The sequence below is a fragment of the Clytia hemisphaerica genome, unplaced genomic scaffold, assembly GCF_902728285.1.
Source record: "Clytia hemisphaerica strain Z4C2 unplaced genomic scaffold, Clytia hemisphaerica genome assembly, whole genome shotgun sequence".
NCBI lineage: Eukaryota > Metazoa > Cnidaria > Hydrozoa > Leptothecata > Clytiidae > Clytia > Clytia hemisphaerica.
The window spans coordinates 34,062-52,223 of NW_027103627.1; the positions used below are offsets into that span (position 1 = coordinate 34,062).

The 18,162-nt window shown below is 34.8% G+C and overlaps 3 protein-coding genes across 3 annotated transcripts in view; 1 reads left to right on the plus strand and 2 right to left on the minus strand.

The window, feature by feature from the left end:
• Nucleotides 1-1,940, minus strand: part of LOC136802477 (protein C-mannosyl-transferase DPY19L3-like) — a gene marked incomplete at its 3' end in the record, with an annotated part of 29,744 nt that extends 27,804 nt beyond the window's left edge. The window contains 3 exon segments of the mRNA XM_067059206.1: nt 9-136; nt 1,181-1,271; nt 1,713-1,940. Coding sequence (XP_066915307.1) covers nt 9-136; nt 1,181-1,271; nt 1,713-1,919 — 426 coding nt within the window.
• Nucleotides 1,941-10,067: 8,127 nt separating this feature from the next.
• On the plus strand, nt 10,068-13,296 carry LOC136802479 (uncharacterized). Its single transcript, XM_067059208.1, has 3 exons — nt 10,068-10,659; nt 11,806-12,488; nt 13,097-13,296. The coding sequence occupies exons 1-3, from the start codon at nt 10,137-10,139 to the stop codon at nt 13,289-13,291; spliced, it is 1,401 nt and encodes a 466-aa protein (XP_066915309.1). The 5' UTR covers nt 10,068-10,136; the 3' UTR covers nt 13,292-13,296.
• Nucleotides 13,297-14,781: 1,485 nt separating this feature from the next.
• LOC136802480 (headcase protein-like) lies at nt 14,782-16,850 on the minus strand. Its single transcript, XM_067059209.1, has one exon. The coding sequence runs from the start codon at nt 16,056-16,058 to the stop codon at nt 15,012-15,014; it is 1,047 nt and encodes a 348-aa protein (XP_066915310.1). The 5' UTR covers nt 16,059-16,850; the 3' UTR covers nt 14,782-15,011.
• Between the last annotated feature and the right edge of the window lie 1,312 nt (nt 16,851-18,162).

Sequence of the window (18,162 nt, forward strand, 5' to 3'; positions counted from 1 at the left end):
AGAGTTACCTTCATAGCTTGAGAAAAAGATCTGTAAATTATTCCAAGGATAACTTCTTGGTAAATATTAAATCTTTCAAGAATGTTGATGGTTCTCAAATGTTCTGTTCTGTTGTCATGAGTTAATTCATACAGACCTACAACAGAGGGATAGAGGGCATTTCATACAGCCCTACAACAGAGGGATAGAGTACATACTGGTCATATCTCGGAGGGTTAGTCGTGTATTGATTCTTGAAGCAACTCCTTTTTTGAGCAGAAGTTGAAGTTTACTGGGTATTTATAATTTCATGCCTATTCATGAGATGCACCACTGGAAAGTTTTCCAAGAATTTTTGAGAAGTTCAACCCAATACGTCACTTTTTCTATTGTTTAAGTGACGTATTGGGTTGAACTTTTTGAAAATTCTCAGAAGGTTCTCCAGTGTTGCATATCATGAATTACCTTAAAGGATTTAATTTTCGCAAGGACTTATCCTTGCGAGGCAATTTTTTCAAAAATTATTTAATTTTTGCGACAATGCAAGAAGTAGGCTTTTTGGTAAATATCAAATCGAAAATTTACAAACTGAAGACTATAAGATTGAACAGTAGACCAATAAAAAACTTCGAAACAGTTGAGATTTTGTCAAAAAATAAGAAATTGTAGAGCTCTTTTCAAACACAAATAAGGAGGAATAAAGTGTATTTAGTTATATTTTGTGTCAAACGATGTCGTAGGGGAGGGCAAATACTTAAAGTATAATCATGTCTAAAAAATTAATTTTTGTGAGGATTAAATTTTGCAAATCCAAAGTATTTAAAAAGTTTCACGAGAATTAATTTTTGCAATTTTTTGGAAAAACTCGCAAAACTTGCGGACTATAATCCTCAAGAAAATTCATCCATTTCGATTATATAAATAAAAGTGCAGAATGACTGATATTTTTTCCTCATTTTTCAGCCTAATGTTATTATCTTCTGTTTTTCATGAAAACCTCTTTCTACTTTAAAGTATTTATTTAATTTCACAAATGTTTGCTCAAAATTGCTAAAATTACCAAATCAATTGTCACCAAAATTTACTGACATTAGCAATAATTGAAATGTTGTTGAAAAGAAGCTTCAACTCAGAAATTTTGGTTTGAATTTTTTTTGACAAAATTGCTAAAAATCAGGAAAGAGAAAAAAATCTTACTTACCTTGACTTAGGGAAGGAGCCAGTACTAATTGCTTGTAGTATGAAAAATAAAGACCACTTTCTGTGCGGAATGAAATCTCTCGCTCAACTTGCTAAAATAAAAATTGTAAAATTGTACTGTCATCTTTTTCTCTAAAATAATAAACCCATCCATTATAATACTATGTAAAAAAATATTAAAACTCACTCTGAGGGCATTGTAGTGTATTTGACATCAATTTTACAGGCATATATAAATTAAGCTAAATACAATTTCTTCAGACTTTGTTTTCTAACATCGTTATTTGGTTTTGAAAAGTCAAAATCTGTGTTTCGAAAATTCCAAAGTTCACAAAAACTGTTCTGATGATCCAACTTGAGCATAAATAACACAGGCTGCCCATTAATGAACAGGGGACATTTTATCGCGGGCATAAATAATCATAACACCCACAAAGAATAGCGTTTTGTTATATTCAATTTCATAAAACTTTTGAATGGATATCATTCCAGCACTTTGCAAATCAAATAAAAATACTAGACGATAATCTTACCTTGATATTTGAAAACCACATCTCATTTTCATGTATTTCTTTAGAGTAAATTGCATAACGATACCCCAAATACAATGCAATACCAAGACCAACAATTATAACAAGAATTTCCCCGATTCTGTCAAAATTGGAATCATTGTTCTCATTTGCATTGTTGGTTGATGATTTTGAAGACTGTTTTGATTTGAATTTACTTTTGCTCTTCATTTTTGTAAATTCTAAAATTGTATCTTAAAATTATATTGAGGATTCAAAATAATTAAAGTAGGAATAGCTATATTGAGATTTATAAAACAATTCATGGATGGCCATTTTAAAAGACAGGCTTTGGTTGACAAAGTTTTTGGTCGATTTTACTAGTCAAAGGTTCTAAGTTTTGGGACTTTCTCTCACACGCAAAATGAAATTGCCACCATTTCAGAGTTCCATATCTTGGATTTCCCCCTCATCTCATAAGATTTTTCTTCTTTCATTGATGGTAAAATTATAAATGATGCTTAGACTATGATACATAATGCAATCACTTTCATCTTTTTTAGGTTACTCATGACTCTTTTTTTCTTTCCACTTTGAAAAGTCACCCTTATTTTCATCAACAATATTTTTTGGCGGTAGACTATTCCAAAGTTGTACGACTGAAAGGAAGTATGAAAATGACAAACTTTTTCACTTTCTTTGGAATGCATTATTTTGTCAAAACAATTAGAAACAGCAAATTGTCTTACAACAAATAGTCTTACAAGATCTAAAACCTATTTAAAACATCCAAAGATTACACCAAAGTCCATAAGAAAGTTTGCATGCATAGACCTTTTCGCCTTTCCATCCGCCATATTGAATTGTATGCAAAAATTATGGTGGCTGAATTGCTGTGGTGAAATTCCTTTAGAAAGTATGCAAGACATATGCAAAAAGAAAGTATTAATATAAAACTTACATGCATAATTGGCATTATATTGAAGTGTAATCTTGTAGAAGAAAGATTAAATTTGCTTCTCTTGAAAACTAAAAATAATTATATTCGCTCATCTCTTAGAACAAGCACTTCAAAAATCCATAACATTAGACATAAACTCAAACTGAAAAATCACCAGCGAAGGTAAAAAATAATCCTTATTCGGCTGACGGTAAATCATTCTCCTTGGGAATAGAGCCGCCAAATGATCAAATCAAACCAATGATAATGTGTGACATCACAATTACTGCTTTTCAGTTTGCGTGTTTTGAAAGTTTGATGTGTGTACTCCGTCTTCGTGGAATTTCTTAATTGCATGAAAACAGAATATGCTATGTCTTTAAAGAACAAATTTCTAAAAGGCTTTTTTTGTTCTGTAAATATTTCTTTTTGGATTGAGAAATTCTATCTTTTATTGTTCTAATGATTATAATATTTATTTATAAGATGCTTTGTTGTCTTTTTAATCTTTGGGTAAACTTGCATATGTTTTGCATACTTTCCAACTAAATCCAACCGTGGCTTTTTCGTTCCTCTATTTTTGCATACAATTCATCAAGATGGCGAATGGAAAGGCGAAAAGGTCTATTATCATGACCAACCATGTTTTCTTGGAAAATGAACTTGCCTCTGTTTTCTTTTTTTTTTCATGTTTTCATGTAACAGAAAGCTGTATTTTCACTAGCAAGCAGAGGGTTACCCTATTTTTGTTTCAGAATTCCTCCGCACCATGTAGATAGGTCATAATAGCTTTAGCGAAGTGAGTGCAACACCGTTGCAATGGGCGCTGTGCAAGCTAGCGGACTGCATTCTCATACGAGAATGTAAAATGCTCTAGGTAAACCAGAACATAAAATTTCAAAAAATAGACAGTGAAATAGTTTACAGCCTGGATATATATACACCTGTAGTGTATGTGGGATTGTTATTACAGTGTTCTTATTGCCCTTTTGTACTGTATTTTGTTGTAGTGTCTGTTTTTTGTTTGTTATTTCTGTTATGTTTTCTGAAGGCAACTGAGTGTGGGCCCTTAAACACGTTTAAAGTCACCATGCCAGTCACAAGTCTGGGACTTTGGGTAGTGTTTTGTGTTTGTATGTTTTTTGATGTATTTGATGTGTTTGCTTTTGTATTTGTCCCCATTTTATATGTATTTTGATGAACTTGTGTAAATAATTGTACGGAAGTGTGTTTATCAAATAAGTTTTTTGCAATTCATTGTTTCTCCACTATTTATTACTTTTCTTCTATCTTTATTTGGATTAGGTTCTTCTTTCGCATACCACAATTTAAATTCCCTTTCACTTTTTGCTAAAATACCCTCTGTTTCGGAATGATTAAAAAATTAAAAATACCAAAACAATCGCAAATATATTTAAATAACAAAAATATTCTAAACCTTTTTCGTTTTTATCAGTTTGAGTTATTTATATATATCAATACTTTTCTTTTTCTAAAATGACAGATGACAGATATTATATATCTTCACATCACTATATATATATGGGGGCAGATGGCAGATGGAAAAAAGGTGAAAAAAATGAAAAAGGTCTATTTCTATTGGATGCAATAAAAAACGAGCCATAGCCAGAGTTGTTTGGAATCAGGCATTTGTATAAGTGTAATGAAAACTTATGAACAGAGTTTAGACATACAAATCACCAGGGGATGTCAATTGAAAAATTCGATTGTTGAATCGATCGAAGTCAATCGAAGTCGATTGAAGTGATCGGTCAAATCAATCGAAGTCGATCGAAGTGATTGTCGAATCGATCGAAGTCGATCGAAGATTTACATTTTTTTCCTCTTTATGATCGACTTCGATCGACTTCGATTGACTTCGATCGATTCGATAGATCGAATTTAGCTTGTAACTTGTAACTTACTTGCGGCAAATAATTTCACCCACATTGTGTCTCCTTTGTGCCTTAAGATCGGTCTCCACTTGTGCCCGCTGCGATAGCACTTCTTTGAGCAAAGCTTCCACGCAATTGATCAAAAGAAATATGAAGCAATTCCATTGGCGTGATCTGACGTAACGATCATGCGTTTTTCTCAAAGCAAAAATGATTGAAGCCAAAGTTGCGATCGCAGCGCGCGCTAGTGGAGACCGACCTTTAGGATAGGAGGCCCCCCAGCGGCACCCCTAATCACGCCATCACGCAAAAAAAATTTCTCCATCACGCATCACAAAAATCGCTAAAATTTGTCATCACACAAAAAATTGCAAAAAATAGCCCAATAGCTTTTCACCATCGGAGATTTTTGTGCATCTGTTCCACCAATGGCACAACATGATCAACAGCCATATGTGTATGGCAAGGTTGGACGGATCATGAAGAAATATGGAATCAAATCAACATTTGCTGTATTGACATACGAGGAAGATAAAAAATCATCGTACAGTGTCATAATTCGACGTCTTGACGAGACATCACAAAGGAAATATGATACTGTACCGATATCATCTGTGTTGTTAAAATTATCTTCTGAAAAAGCATCTCGTAACGAGGAAAGGAAAACTTTGGGAACTTCGAAAGAAATATGTTGCACCGAAGAGAGCTGGTCCAGGCGGTGGAATGACTGTGAAAATGCTACAGGATTTTCTTGATGAAAACAACGTAAAATACAGTACAAAAAAAGTGCACGAAAAGGAGAATTGATAGAACTTGTTAAAAATCTTTAAAAAATAACTTTTAATTTTATTTTCTTATTCACAAAACTGAATCTTAGATTACAAAGTAACAGTTGATCGATGAAAAGTCCTTTCACAATCACAATGTTTCCAAAAAATATTTTTCAATATTAATTTCCTTTGATTTTACTCATTTTATTCATTCACTTATTTGTAATTTCGATCTTTGTTAGATTGTTTTTATTAACATTTACTTTTCATGAAAGTGTGGAAGTGTGGAGATGAATGTAGGAAAATAGGTGCGGAAAAATTTCATTTTAAACCCCAAGCATCCTAAGAAAAGAGGTTTACAGTCAATAATTGCGGTCATATTCTTGGATTTTACACCAGTGTTCGTTAGTTAAAAATACTTAAAAATCCCTAGGAAAAAGAAAGAATTTCGCGGAATAACCGCAAAAGTTATAGTTCTGCAAATAACGCCAATCTCATACCCTATGCACTGTGAAGTGCTTATTAGTTTTTGTGGGTTTGATTCTCTCTAATCGAATGTGATTGTTTAATATCGATGCAGTCAGTGTAGCTCTAAAGCTCTAAAACAGCATCTAATAACATGAAAACCAGAATACGATTCTTCAATGGGAATCAAAACTATAAAGTGCACTTACAAACATCAATTTGTCAGATCTAACAAAATTTATAACGGCACTGTCATCATTGACAATAAAACAAACAATATTCTGTCAAGAGCCTTGTAAACATTCCAACAACTTCCATCGAAATGATCTATCGCCGCTCAGTCTACCATTTTTAGCGCGGTCTGAGGATCGAGCCGGGAACTCTCGCATAGCGCCCGAGAACTCTCACATAGCGCCCGAGAACTCTCGCATAGCGCCCGAGAACTCTCGCATAGCCCCCGAGAACTCTCGCATAGCGCCCGAGCTCCCGCGCGGCGCGCAGCGCGGGGATGAAAAACTTCAATCTGTCAATCATTTTCTCAAGCGAAGAGTACGCGAAGAGATTCTAGCTTTACGATAGTGCCGCGGATCATCAATGGATAGTATTCAATTATCATTATCCCTTTATTTTCATTCCTAGAACTTTTGCAAAAAAAAGGAAAAATAGAAAAGTTGTACTTTTTACTGCTCTATTCACATACTGAATTTGAAAGATCTGCTATGTGGCGTTTTTTTGCAAACTTCAAAAAACTGATTTTTGTCCCGCCTTTGCGGGATTTTGGCTCAAGTGCTTGAGTGCAGCATAGGCAGTTACATCAATATGCCTTCTTACCTGTCTTTATAAATATAAATAAAAGTAATCACGGAAAAGGATGCAAAAAAAAGACATAAGTGTGAGAACAGAGTAATTAAACTCGTTAGAAAAAGTACCATTAGAAGTCATAAAAAATCAACCTGAATAAATGCAATCGAAATTCCAGAGAACTTCATAATTCCCAAAGAACATTACATTACAAAGAATGTAAATACACAGAGAGTACAAGCATATGTCAAACTCCCATCACATAAATTTTACAATTACGTCAGAGTAGACTACGCTTGCCACCGAAGAGGTTTATTTGGAAAGGGTAATTATATTTTATTGTTCGCTTCTTTTTTAAAGATTCGCCGGGTTGGAAAAGTATGAATTTCTTTGTACGTATTTTACCTACCCCAAATATTTAGGAGGCTGAGGCGGCAAGCTAAAATATGTTCCGTTCGCGTCATGAAACATCTTCAAATCCAGTCGGTCGGTCGGTAGTAAATTTTGTCGGGTTTTTTAAATCTAGTAAATCCCGAAGGATCAAGTCGGCAATCAACAAAATCTCTTGCCGCCATCTTTGATTTGCCAAATTAAATGTGCGCGTGCATGTGTGAACCTTAAAAGCGGACCTTATTTTCGGCTCTCGGTGGTTTTGGCCCTACCGCATCGCCTAATTTCGACTTGAAAATTTCAATAAGGGTACATATAAAAACTCAAACGCGACTCAATGTGGGTTAAGTAAACAAAAACTCGTTTCAAAGAAGTGCTTAGCTATCAAAAACTTTTTCCGACATTTTTCCGACTTGTCCGACTCGGGATTAAAGTTTTGAAGGTGAGTCGGTCGGGCGACCCGAACAGAACATATTTTAGATTGCCGCCTGAGTTTTAAACGAATCGTCAAGTTGAAACGAACGATAAATGTATCAAGGTCTGTTTTATTTACCCCCTGGTGACTTAACAAAAGAGACTTAACTCGATGTTACAATCCAATTATTGAAAGTTTGTCTCGGCCTTTTTATAATGAGCGAGACATACGTTCTCTGATTACGCAATTTTCATATTGACATTTTCGAGGCATTTTGATGTAACTGATAGGGTACAAAGTCCAAATATGCGTTTCCCGTAATTTTTGTATGAAGAGTTAGGTCTCGAAGTCATTCGTAGTCTATTGAAGTCAATCGAAGTCAATCGTAGTCAGTCAGGACCTCATTTCACTTTATCGATATTACGCAAACGGCAGTGTGCGCTAAATAATCTTGGTTTCGCTTTCGATTTCAAACAAAGGTCTTAGCAACAGGGCATGCGTACATAGCAATCAGGGCTGGGTAGAAAAATCTAAACATAGAATTCAAAAGAAATACCGATCATCGTATAGAGCAATAAAAAATACCCCCTTTCTATGTTTAGTTTGTTCTACCTTGGATTATAAGTGAAAATATTTTCACAAAAACCTTCGTCCGCTATTAGCCGCGCGGTAATCTTTGCACGCTTCAATTCTTAGATAATGAATAAAAGAGGTGCGCTTAGCTAAAGCGTACTCGCGGGCGATAAATTTATGTTTACTTATCTTGTATATTTTAGTGGTATTTATCCAATGAAAAGGATGTTGACAAAGTATGCACGGCGCTGACAAAATATGCACGGCATTGATTATGACATCATTAAATATGTCAATGTCGATTCAACGCCCGTTAAAGAAAATAATTCGTAGATAGTTCTTTTTATCTTGAAATTTAGAAATACGAGCAAAAAAAGATCAAATTTAATATTTGTTTCCTATCTAGATTACAGTATATTAGGGTTTTAGAATACGGTAAATTTTGACGAAAAATATTTTGCGATGGTGGTACGCCCAATCGCGCCCACGGGAAAGTTCCAATTTTTAATTATCGGGAAATCGGGGAAACCGGTTCACCACGTGGATAAAAAACGTACGGAATGAAACCTGACAGAAGATTTTCAACCAGATGTATTCAGATAAAGCTGTAAGAGGTTCATTACTAGTGGATTTTAAAACCTACATAAGCAAAAACGAAGTTGTTGGAAGTCAATCGTAGTCGATCAATAGACCTTTTTTTAAAGAGGCAGCCATGTTGAATAATTATGTACTCCAGCATAAAAACAATGATACAGCCATGCATAATTTTTAAAATATGTATGATACAGTAATTATGCATGGCTGTATCATTGTTTTTATGCTGGAGTACATAATTATTCAACATGGCTGCCTCTTTAAAAGAATGTCTATCGAAGTCAATTGAAGTCAATTGAAGTCAATCGAAGTCAATCGTAGTCGATCGAAGTCAATCGAAATGGGGATCGATCGAAGATTTACATTTTTTTAAAGGTTTGATTGACTTCGATCGATTCGACAATCACTTCGATTGACTTTGATTGATTCGACCAATCACTTTGATCAACTTCGATTGACTTCGATTGCTTTGATCGCTTCGATAGCTTCGATTGACATCCCCTGGATGGAAATCACATCTACTCACAATCACCACGTCAATCACCATCTCAGCTCAGGCATCTAATGCTGCCTGACCTGGCTTTAATCATATAATTATCATGTAGTCAAAGTAAAAAATTTTTTAAAGGTTTGATCGACTTCGATCGATTCGACAATCACTTCGATTGACTTTGATTGATTCGACCAATCACTTTGATTGACTTCGATTAAGACTTTGATTGCTTTGATCGCTTCGATCGCTTCGATTGACATCCCCTGGATGGAAATCACATCTACTCACAATAATCACCACGTCAATCACCATTGCCATTGGCCTGTGGCTTTAATCATCTGATCATATAATTATCATGTAGTAAAAGTAAAAAATTAAACAAACCAATCAACCTAAAGTTTCAAAACTATTGAGTGCGATGTCCTTGATGTTTGAAGTCGATGAAAAAATGTGGAGTAAAAAGAGCAAGCAGTTCTCTCAATTAAAAATTTGAAGGTCACTACTTTCGCGCCATTTTGATTTAAAACAAATCATCGAATAACTGAAATCATGTTAATTTATCTCATAAATGCTAGGGAGCTAATTATTTGGGAGATAGCAATATTTGAGATACCCTATCGGGCGTGGGGCGGGGCCAGGAATTCCCGAGTTATTTTGCATGTGACGTCATAATTTCAGTTTTTATGATGTCATCACAAAAATGATAACTCGATTTTTTCCGAGCTTTTAACTTTTCGAGTTAATTGACAAATTTTAACTCGTTTTTTTTTCGTATGCCTTTGACCTTTAACTAAGGGACCCTATCCCTTAGGTATCCCTTAGGTCCCTGACAGTGTGTATCCACTGCGACTTCACCCACCACACGGCGTAAAAATTCATTTATATTAATGAAGCAAAGAGTATAAATCATCATTCATGTTCATCTTATTAGTTAATTTTTTATCATTTACTAGAATCCAATATTTGAACTTTATTTTTGAGGTTTTACAGAAAACGAATATTTCTATCTCTATCTCATAGATTTGTGAAAGTATTATGTATGTATATCATGATGATGAGCACGAGAAGAGAAAGGTGATTTTAATTGTACCGAAAAATAACAAAATATAACTATGAGGACTCGTCTGTTTCTAATTTGTGTTTTGGCTGGTTTTGTTATACTTTGGCTACCCATGCAGCTAAAACTTTTCTACTCAAATCTACAGTCTTCGTCGAAAGCAAGGAAAGACAACGAGGTTATAAACCAAAAGACTGAATTTTGTTCTTTACAAAGAGATAAAGATATTTTGAAACCGTGTCAAAATCATTCAAATTATTCTGAAGAGTCGAAAACATTAGCAAATTATAGCTTGGTAAAAGTTCACCCAATAAAAAATGATGGTGCAAAGCCATTACGTATAGAAATCCAAACTTTTGACCTCAATAAAAATCCGAAAACACTCGGTGGTGATTATTGGCTTGGGTTTTTAGAGATCAAAACTATGAAGTATGCACTCCGCTTCATAGACTATGGAAATGGAAGATATATTGCATACTTTAGACCACATCTTGCTGGATCGTATACTTTGCACCTCACTTTAGAGCATAGTCTATGTGACGGATTACTAGATCCACCATCGAATTGGTTTCAATTAGGTGAGTTGAGTAGTTAGAAGGAACGGACGCGCTTATTATTGTTATTGTTAGGTTAACCTCATCCCCATGTATCACAGGCTTTATTTACGTTACTTTTATGGACGGCAGGTTTTCTTGGTCTCTTGTGATAAATGCTTGATTGAGACCATGTTCAGACGTCACGGTTCCGTATCGTTCCGAAACGAACCCGTTCCGAACCAAGTGTGAACGTTAATAAATTCGAAACCTCAAAAAAGAAGACGTCATAAAGCAAAACAGATCGAAACGGTTTCGCTCCACTATAAACTTCGGAACCGAACTGCTCCGTTTTCTTGCTCCGAAACGTTCCGAAACCAATATGAACACTTCCTATCCGTAAAGAAAACCATGCTAGAACGATAGAAAACCGTAACGTCTGATTTTGGCCTGAGAGAATCTTAGACTACTTTATCTTATTTTTTTTGTCTCTCTTTGACTCGAAGTCTTCATAACTCTGACGATTATTGTTTCTGCTTGGGGTTTCAGGTATAATAGAGACTCAAATGTATAATTTCGCTTCGTCTAAAGAAGTGCTTTGGTTTTTGACGAGCTCCGACAAACAACTGTTGCTATACAATAAATTTCTTACCATATGAATAAAAAGCACAAAATATCATCTTCTTTGGAGACTTTTTCTATCGAGGTAGACTATGTTATAGTCTAAGACGAATCACTATCTAAGAAAAAAGCTCAAAGCCGAAGAAAATTCACAAACGAGTTTTTTTGCCGAAAAGAGTTTACAGTCGGTCGAGTTGCCAGTTCTTCGAAACTCTCCCGCCGATTTTTTTCCGTATACCGCCATAACACCATACCGCCATTTTTTCCCGCCTTTACTATCACTGTAACATATGATAACATCGTCTACTATCGAGGAGGCCCCTCCCCAGCAGTATTCGTGATGGTGTGATTGGCGTTTTTCAAGTTCGTGATTTCGGGATTTAAGATTTTAAAGTGCGTGATTGCATGATCGGAAGACCAACGTGATCAACGTGATCGTGATAGAAAGGAAATTTAATTCGTTAACGTGATTTGGAATTTTTTTTGTGTAATTTAAAAGGTGACTGGGGGGGCCTCATCGAGAATACAAAACAGCAAAGTTATCTGAAAAATTTTCATTTTTTCACTCAGGTGACTCACACGGGCGATACCAAAACGAAGATGGTTTTAAAATTTCCGATACTTTACTTACTGAAGCCATTCAACCAATAAATTTCGAAGTACCATCATCTGAAATCAAAAACAGAAAAGCCAATTTAAAATGTCAAAGGGAGAATTGTATTCTTAATACAAATCATGGTTATTGGAGTGGAAAAAACTTCATTGATTTGGCAACAGGGCGACCTGTAACCGAATTTGTGAGCAGAAAATTGAAGCGAAAGTTGAAATCCTTTGCTGCATTCGGTGACTCGCTGACATATCGGTTCTATGGATTAATCAAAGAAAAATGCTTGAAACTGTTCTATTTCTGTAATCCTGTCTATACTTGGTCTTATAAAGTTAAGAAAAAAGAGCTGAAAAACAAAATCATTTATGATGGACTAGATTTCGACGAATCGCGTTTCTTGGGTGAAATCCATGCCGCAATGAAAGGAAAAACTGTCTTTTTGATCAATTTTGGTCTCCACCATGTTTCAACACTGCCGATGGAACGTTGTTTTAAATTATTCCAACAATTTATTAAACTGGTTAAGATAAAGCGCAAGAAAGGGATTGGTCCGTTGGTCATTTGGAAAACAACAACTCCACCCTTCTTGGAAAATAGGCAAGATAAAACAAAGAATGCAGATTGGCATCACTATCGCACAAAACAGGTAAACATGTATACCGAACACTCCCTTCTCACAGACCCGGTAGGATTTCTCCCTCCAATGGGGATGAAAATAACGGACTGAAACGCAATGGGGATCGATATTCCCATATTTTTTATGGCTGGGAATTTCAATTCTTTTGTTTTCAAGTCAGAAAATTCAGTGGGGATGGGAAAAATAGCATAATATTTTGCAGTGAGTATTGTTTTTGTTTATTGTTACCAGTGGGGACAAAAATTGAAGGATGATTTCCCACCGGAGACGATATTTTGGCCAATTTTTCCAGTGGATCTGTGAGAAGAGTTTATCGTTCTTTACATTTGCAATTTTAAACTTTACTAGGCTCACGTTTGACATAAAACATTATTTCGATCATCAGTCGGTTGTGGAGATTTTGTAGAGAATGATATACAGTGTGCTATTAGAAATTTGTGTGAATGAGAGTTAAAATTACAAACGAAGGTCTCAGTTTTGAAGAAGGAGCGTAATACCCTTTTTTGCCCATTTTGACAAAAGACGTTATGTAGTTTCAAAGAAAATTTCGTTGTGGGAATTTCGCCTCGGTAAAAAATATTTTACTTTTTAAATCTTTTCTTGTTTTTTCATTTCAGAGGATAGAAGTATGGAATAGTTATACAATAGAAGAATGCTGCAAAGCTGGTATAGATGTGCTTGATGTCTATGAAATGGCACTATCGTCACCAAAAAAGACATTAGATGGAGTTCATTACCCGAATACTGTATTTGAATCTGCTGAAAATGATTTATTGAATTTTATCTTCAAAAAATTTAGATCAAAATTGTAAACTAAATGCTTTATGCTTTCGATAATGTTTTTAAGTTGACTAATGTGATATTAAATCCCTTTTCAAAGAAGGATTTAAGGGAAATCAAGTTTGGCGTTATAGATTTATCAACAACATCAACAACAGAAAAAAGTAAAGATCGTTGCTTAAGGAAATGAAAAAATAGTTTGTATTTCGTAACGAGTCAGAAGCTCTGTATTTGGCGTCGATAAACCTAGAATATTTTTTAAAAAATCTCAAAAGTCTCCTCTTACATTTGCCAAAAAGCACCTATTAACTCGTATAGTAGAGATTTTGTAAAATCGCTCGATTTACTGTAGCACTTGTTATTCAGTTTTAGAAACTACATCCCCATTTTAAAATTGAAAAGCGCCATGCTTAAATCCCTTAAAGGGCGTGGTCAGCTTGTTGAAAGACTGGTAAAGAGTTTGCAAAAATTTAACATAATTTGTGGTGAAGTTTACAAATAAAAAATTTGTTAAAGATTTTTATTCCAGACACGCTGTACATAGACAAAAATAATCACCCCATTATCACAGACCCGGTGGGACACCTAACCAAAAAAAATCCTTGAATTTCAACCCCTTTAAACACCCGTGCTACAGATCTGCTGGTCCCCAGTGGGAAAAAAACCATGGAACTTCAGCCCCTTTGGGGAAATTGACTTTGATTTCATCCCCGTTCGAAATTCATTGTTTTAAAACTGTACTCCAAAACTATCCATCCCCAATAGAAATTTATTCCATCATGAACTGGATTTCAATAGCAATTTTTATCCCCACTGAGTAAAAAAGTTAAACCGGGGATTGAAGACAGGGGTGTCACTAAGCTTTTTCATCCTTACTATTTAAAATATTTTGCCGAGTCACTGACACAGGGTTGTGATAGTAAAGAAAAACGGTAAAAAGTAGCTCAAAAATGTCCCACCTTAAGTTTTCACCTGATTTTATTATCAGCTACATTTTAAGGGGGGGGCTAAGAGCAAAGAGATTTGATTCTCAATACCGAGGAATATTCTAGTTATCTCCAAAATTCAGGATAAGAAACTTTAGTATCATTATCGATTTTTTAAGCCATTTTCCAAAATTCTGAAATTTCAGAGGAAGCCTCCTCAGTACACAGATTTCAACGTATAGATTTAGGTCTATTTCCGATGCCGAACCAATTTTAGGATTCCAAAATACAGAATAAATTTTTTAAAGATTATAGAAATTCGGAAGTAAAGAGGTTGATTTCCGCAAATACACGTTTTTTTATAAGAGCAGCCAAAATGTTTGAAGCATTCGGATGTTCTTAACTTTTTGAGTTTTAAGCCTAAAAATGTCCTTATGTTCTTATATTGTTTGTTCTTATAAAAAACGTGTACTGAAATTACGCCCCTTTAAGGGCTCTTCAATAATATCCACTTACATCGTCACCTAGGCAAGCAGGTTTAGTTTGTGTCTTTATATAAAAGCTAACGCTTAAGAGAAGGGAAAAACACAAGGAAATACATTATTCATTTTTCTGTTTTAATTCTCGGCACATTCGATTTTTTTCTTGTACAAAATTTGATTTTTGTTTTCAAAAAAGTCCATTTTTCCGTGAACGAAAGTAAAAATATATAATATATCAACATTGAAAATGAGGGAAAAAAGGGTCAAAAAGCTATACATAAAATCTAATCTTCTTTTTTCCCCCACATCAAAGACATTCGCCACTGAAATATATTTAAAACCTTTTACCAAAAATTCAATTTTCGTAATGTGTCAAGGGGCTTGACGTAATGAAAGTCTTCAACATTACAGTGTGGACAGACCGCTGATGATGAAAAATGTGAAAAGAACAGAGTTGTTGCATCACCATTATTCCAGTCAATAATCGATTTATGACAGTTTTTACATTTCACTCGAGCCTCGCAGCAAGGAATAGCTGATAAAATGTTATAAGAGTATAGAGTGCCAACTTGGAAAAAAGACCCATTCCAGGGTGAATAACAACTTGAGCATTGTAGTTTATTAGGTTTACCTTCCAAGCAGCTGACACAGATAAAACACATGTGACGCTGAGGGGTCGGAGAGGCCGAGGGTCCATCACTCACTTTATCATCAACAAAGCGTATACAGTTCTGTGATAATTTGACAGGTGATAAAAACAATGTCCCATCAACGATTGGGAAATTTTCGTAAACTTGAGACTCCGTATTACAGAATAGACAACACATGGAACCAGTATTTGATTTGCGCATTGAGTTATGTACAGATTCAACAATTTCACGCCCATGTTCATCTCCTCCACCAAACATCATTGTGACTTTCCGGAATCTCTCAGTCGACAAAACAGATTTCAATACTCTTAAATCTTTACGTTTTTTAAAGACAAGTTCAAAATTTTTTGGACTGCTGTTCAAAGAGTTATTGTTGTTGAAATTTTGCTGTTGTTGCATTTTAAGGCCAGCTTGTTCCAAGATTTTTCTACTGTTCTCGTTATGGTACGGTCTGTTGCCATTCAAATACAATTGATTCAAACTATCCAACATCGAGGATGAATTAGCTCCACCAGTTTTCATTGGTAAGCCAGAGTAAGTGGTTCTGGAGTTCCCATATTTGGATGGATGATGACAGTAAGACATGTCTGTTTGACCGGATTCGTAGTAGTTACAATCCTGGTTAGCACTTTCTTGAGCACGGCACGAGTTGTATGAAAATCCGTTCAAAAGAGGTGGTGAACCAAACACAAAATTCTCCTCCAAAGTTGTCCTCGATTGATGTACTTGCATATTGCTCATTTAAATCAACGTGTTTCTCTTTTATACGATTATTTGATAATTTTGATAGTCAAATAAAGTACTGGGTACCCAAACAACAACTTTTTTTTTCAAGGTCGCGATCAAAGATATCAAAAACAAATAGAAATGGGCGATAATGATAATAAATTGAGTCTCGGTTCTTGTTTGTACCTCTCACTCAGGAATAATAATATAAAAAGTTTTCTTTATATTCAACGATGTCAGCGAAGGAAATTATCTGAGCAAATCCCAAAAGCGATAAATGATGTTATTTGTACTAAGTCTTTCCTATATGATGAAATTTCTCCTTCACCTTTCTAATCTGTCGTTTAAATGATCACAACACTCCAAATCAGCAATTTCGTCTCTTTATAAAGTGGTATAGGATTTTCAAGTGCTTTCTACAGTAACAACAAAAATGATGATTGCGAAAGATCTTCTCAATCTTTTCTTGATCAAAGCGTGTTGATTCCGGTCGATCTCAGCAAGCCACGTCACGTTTTGAAATGCTAAATTTCCACGTTGACCCAGATTCTAAATGTATGTCTGTTCCTGAGGCTTGGTGTACCAAAGACCAAAGAGTTGAGAGAAATACAGGGTTGTTCAAATGCTGGTAGAATGATCTTTCTCTAAAATGTTTTGAAAATTTGAACGCCTCTTTTTTTTCTTTCTCTCTCGCCTCTAGTTTGGACACTCAACCGAACGAACGTCTGTCGACAAACTTCGTGATAATATGAAATACGTTCAATAGTAAAAGCCCGCTTGAATTAACATGCTTTTTTTGTATTTATATTTATAGCATGCAACGTTTCTCAACATAATTTTCTCTATTCCTCTATTCGACATCTGATTGGTTGCTGGGTGAATAAAGCGTTTTGATTGGTCAGTTGTTTTTTAATAGCTCTCGTTCGCTCACGGTTTGTTGTATTGTTATGGGTCAAAACAAAAAACACGTCTTTTATTTTATCAAAATTGAAAGTTCATATGTAAAAACAAAAAGCACTATAGGAGCAGATTGGCTTTTTCCTTTCCTATTCCGTTGATAAATTTGATAAAAAAGAGGTCTTAAAAAGGAAGGTATTTGTGATATATTTTCCTTTCAACTCGTTTCTTGTTCTTGTCTATTTTAAAGACCAGATCCTGACCTAGCCGAAAGCAAAACAAACCTTTTTGAAAGATAATATTGAAGATAATCTGTACGTATAAACTATACGGAAAATGGGTTGGAAAGTGTAATATTAAAAATACTGAAAAATGTTTCGTTCTCAATAAACCTTTTAAACCAAAACAAACGGAAAAACAGAAAAGAAATTAAATGAAACAACCCTGAATCTAGGGGGGGGGGGGTCGGTAGTAAAATCTCAGACATAATGACGTTTACTACGGTGGTGGTGTGATGAAAAATCGAAAAAAATTTTACTCCCCAGGATAGGGGCCCCCCAGGATAGTTAAATACTAAAATGGGTGGTATATACGTGTTAAATGTTGAAAAGATTTTTGGGTGACTTTTCTGAAAAAATCTGAAAATTTTTATATTTTTGAAAAAATTTTCTGTTGGAAAGTTGTTTGCTACAATCAAAAAATTCTCGAAATTTTTTGTCAATATAAAAAAGATTTTAATTCTAACGGAAAAACATTAATTTTTGCACTAAGTGAAAAATGTGTCACAGAAATAATCATTTTTTAGCTTTTTTTGTAAAATCAGTCCGAAAAGCAACCAAAAAAAGGTGGTCTCCATGACAAATTGTCCCAAACACTACCAGGGTAGTAAAACACCTCTTCCAAGAGTCTGGTTGGTAGTATGTAAAAATTCGTAAAAATCCTTTTACTACTCATATATGTGCGAGATTTTACAACCCCCCCTGCTGAATCCTTGCACTTAAAATGCAGAGGGCGGGCAGAGGGGTATGCCTGAAACTTTATCTTCAAGAACCTTAATCTCACTGTTTCTTCATATATATATGAAAGTTGGAGAAAAGGGTTGTTTCCTTAAAATTTGGAAGAGACAGGGGTGTTTAGTTAACTTTTACAAACTAAGAAATTTGAAACACCCCTGTCTCTATGCATAAAGTAAAGTAATAAAATCAAAAATCTGCAAAAATCT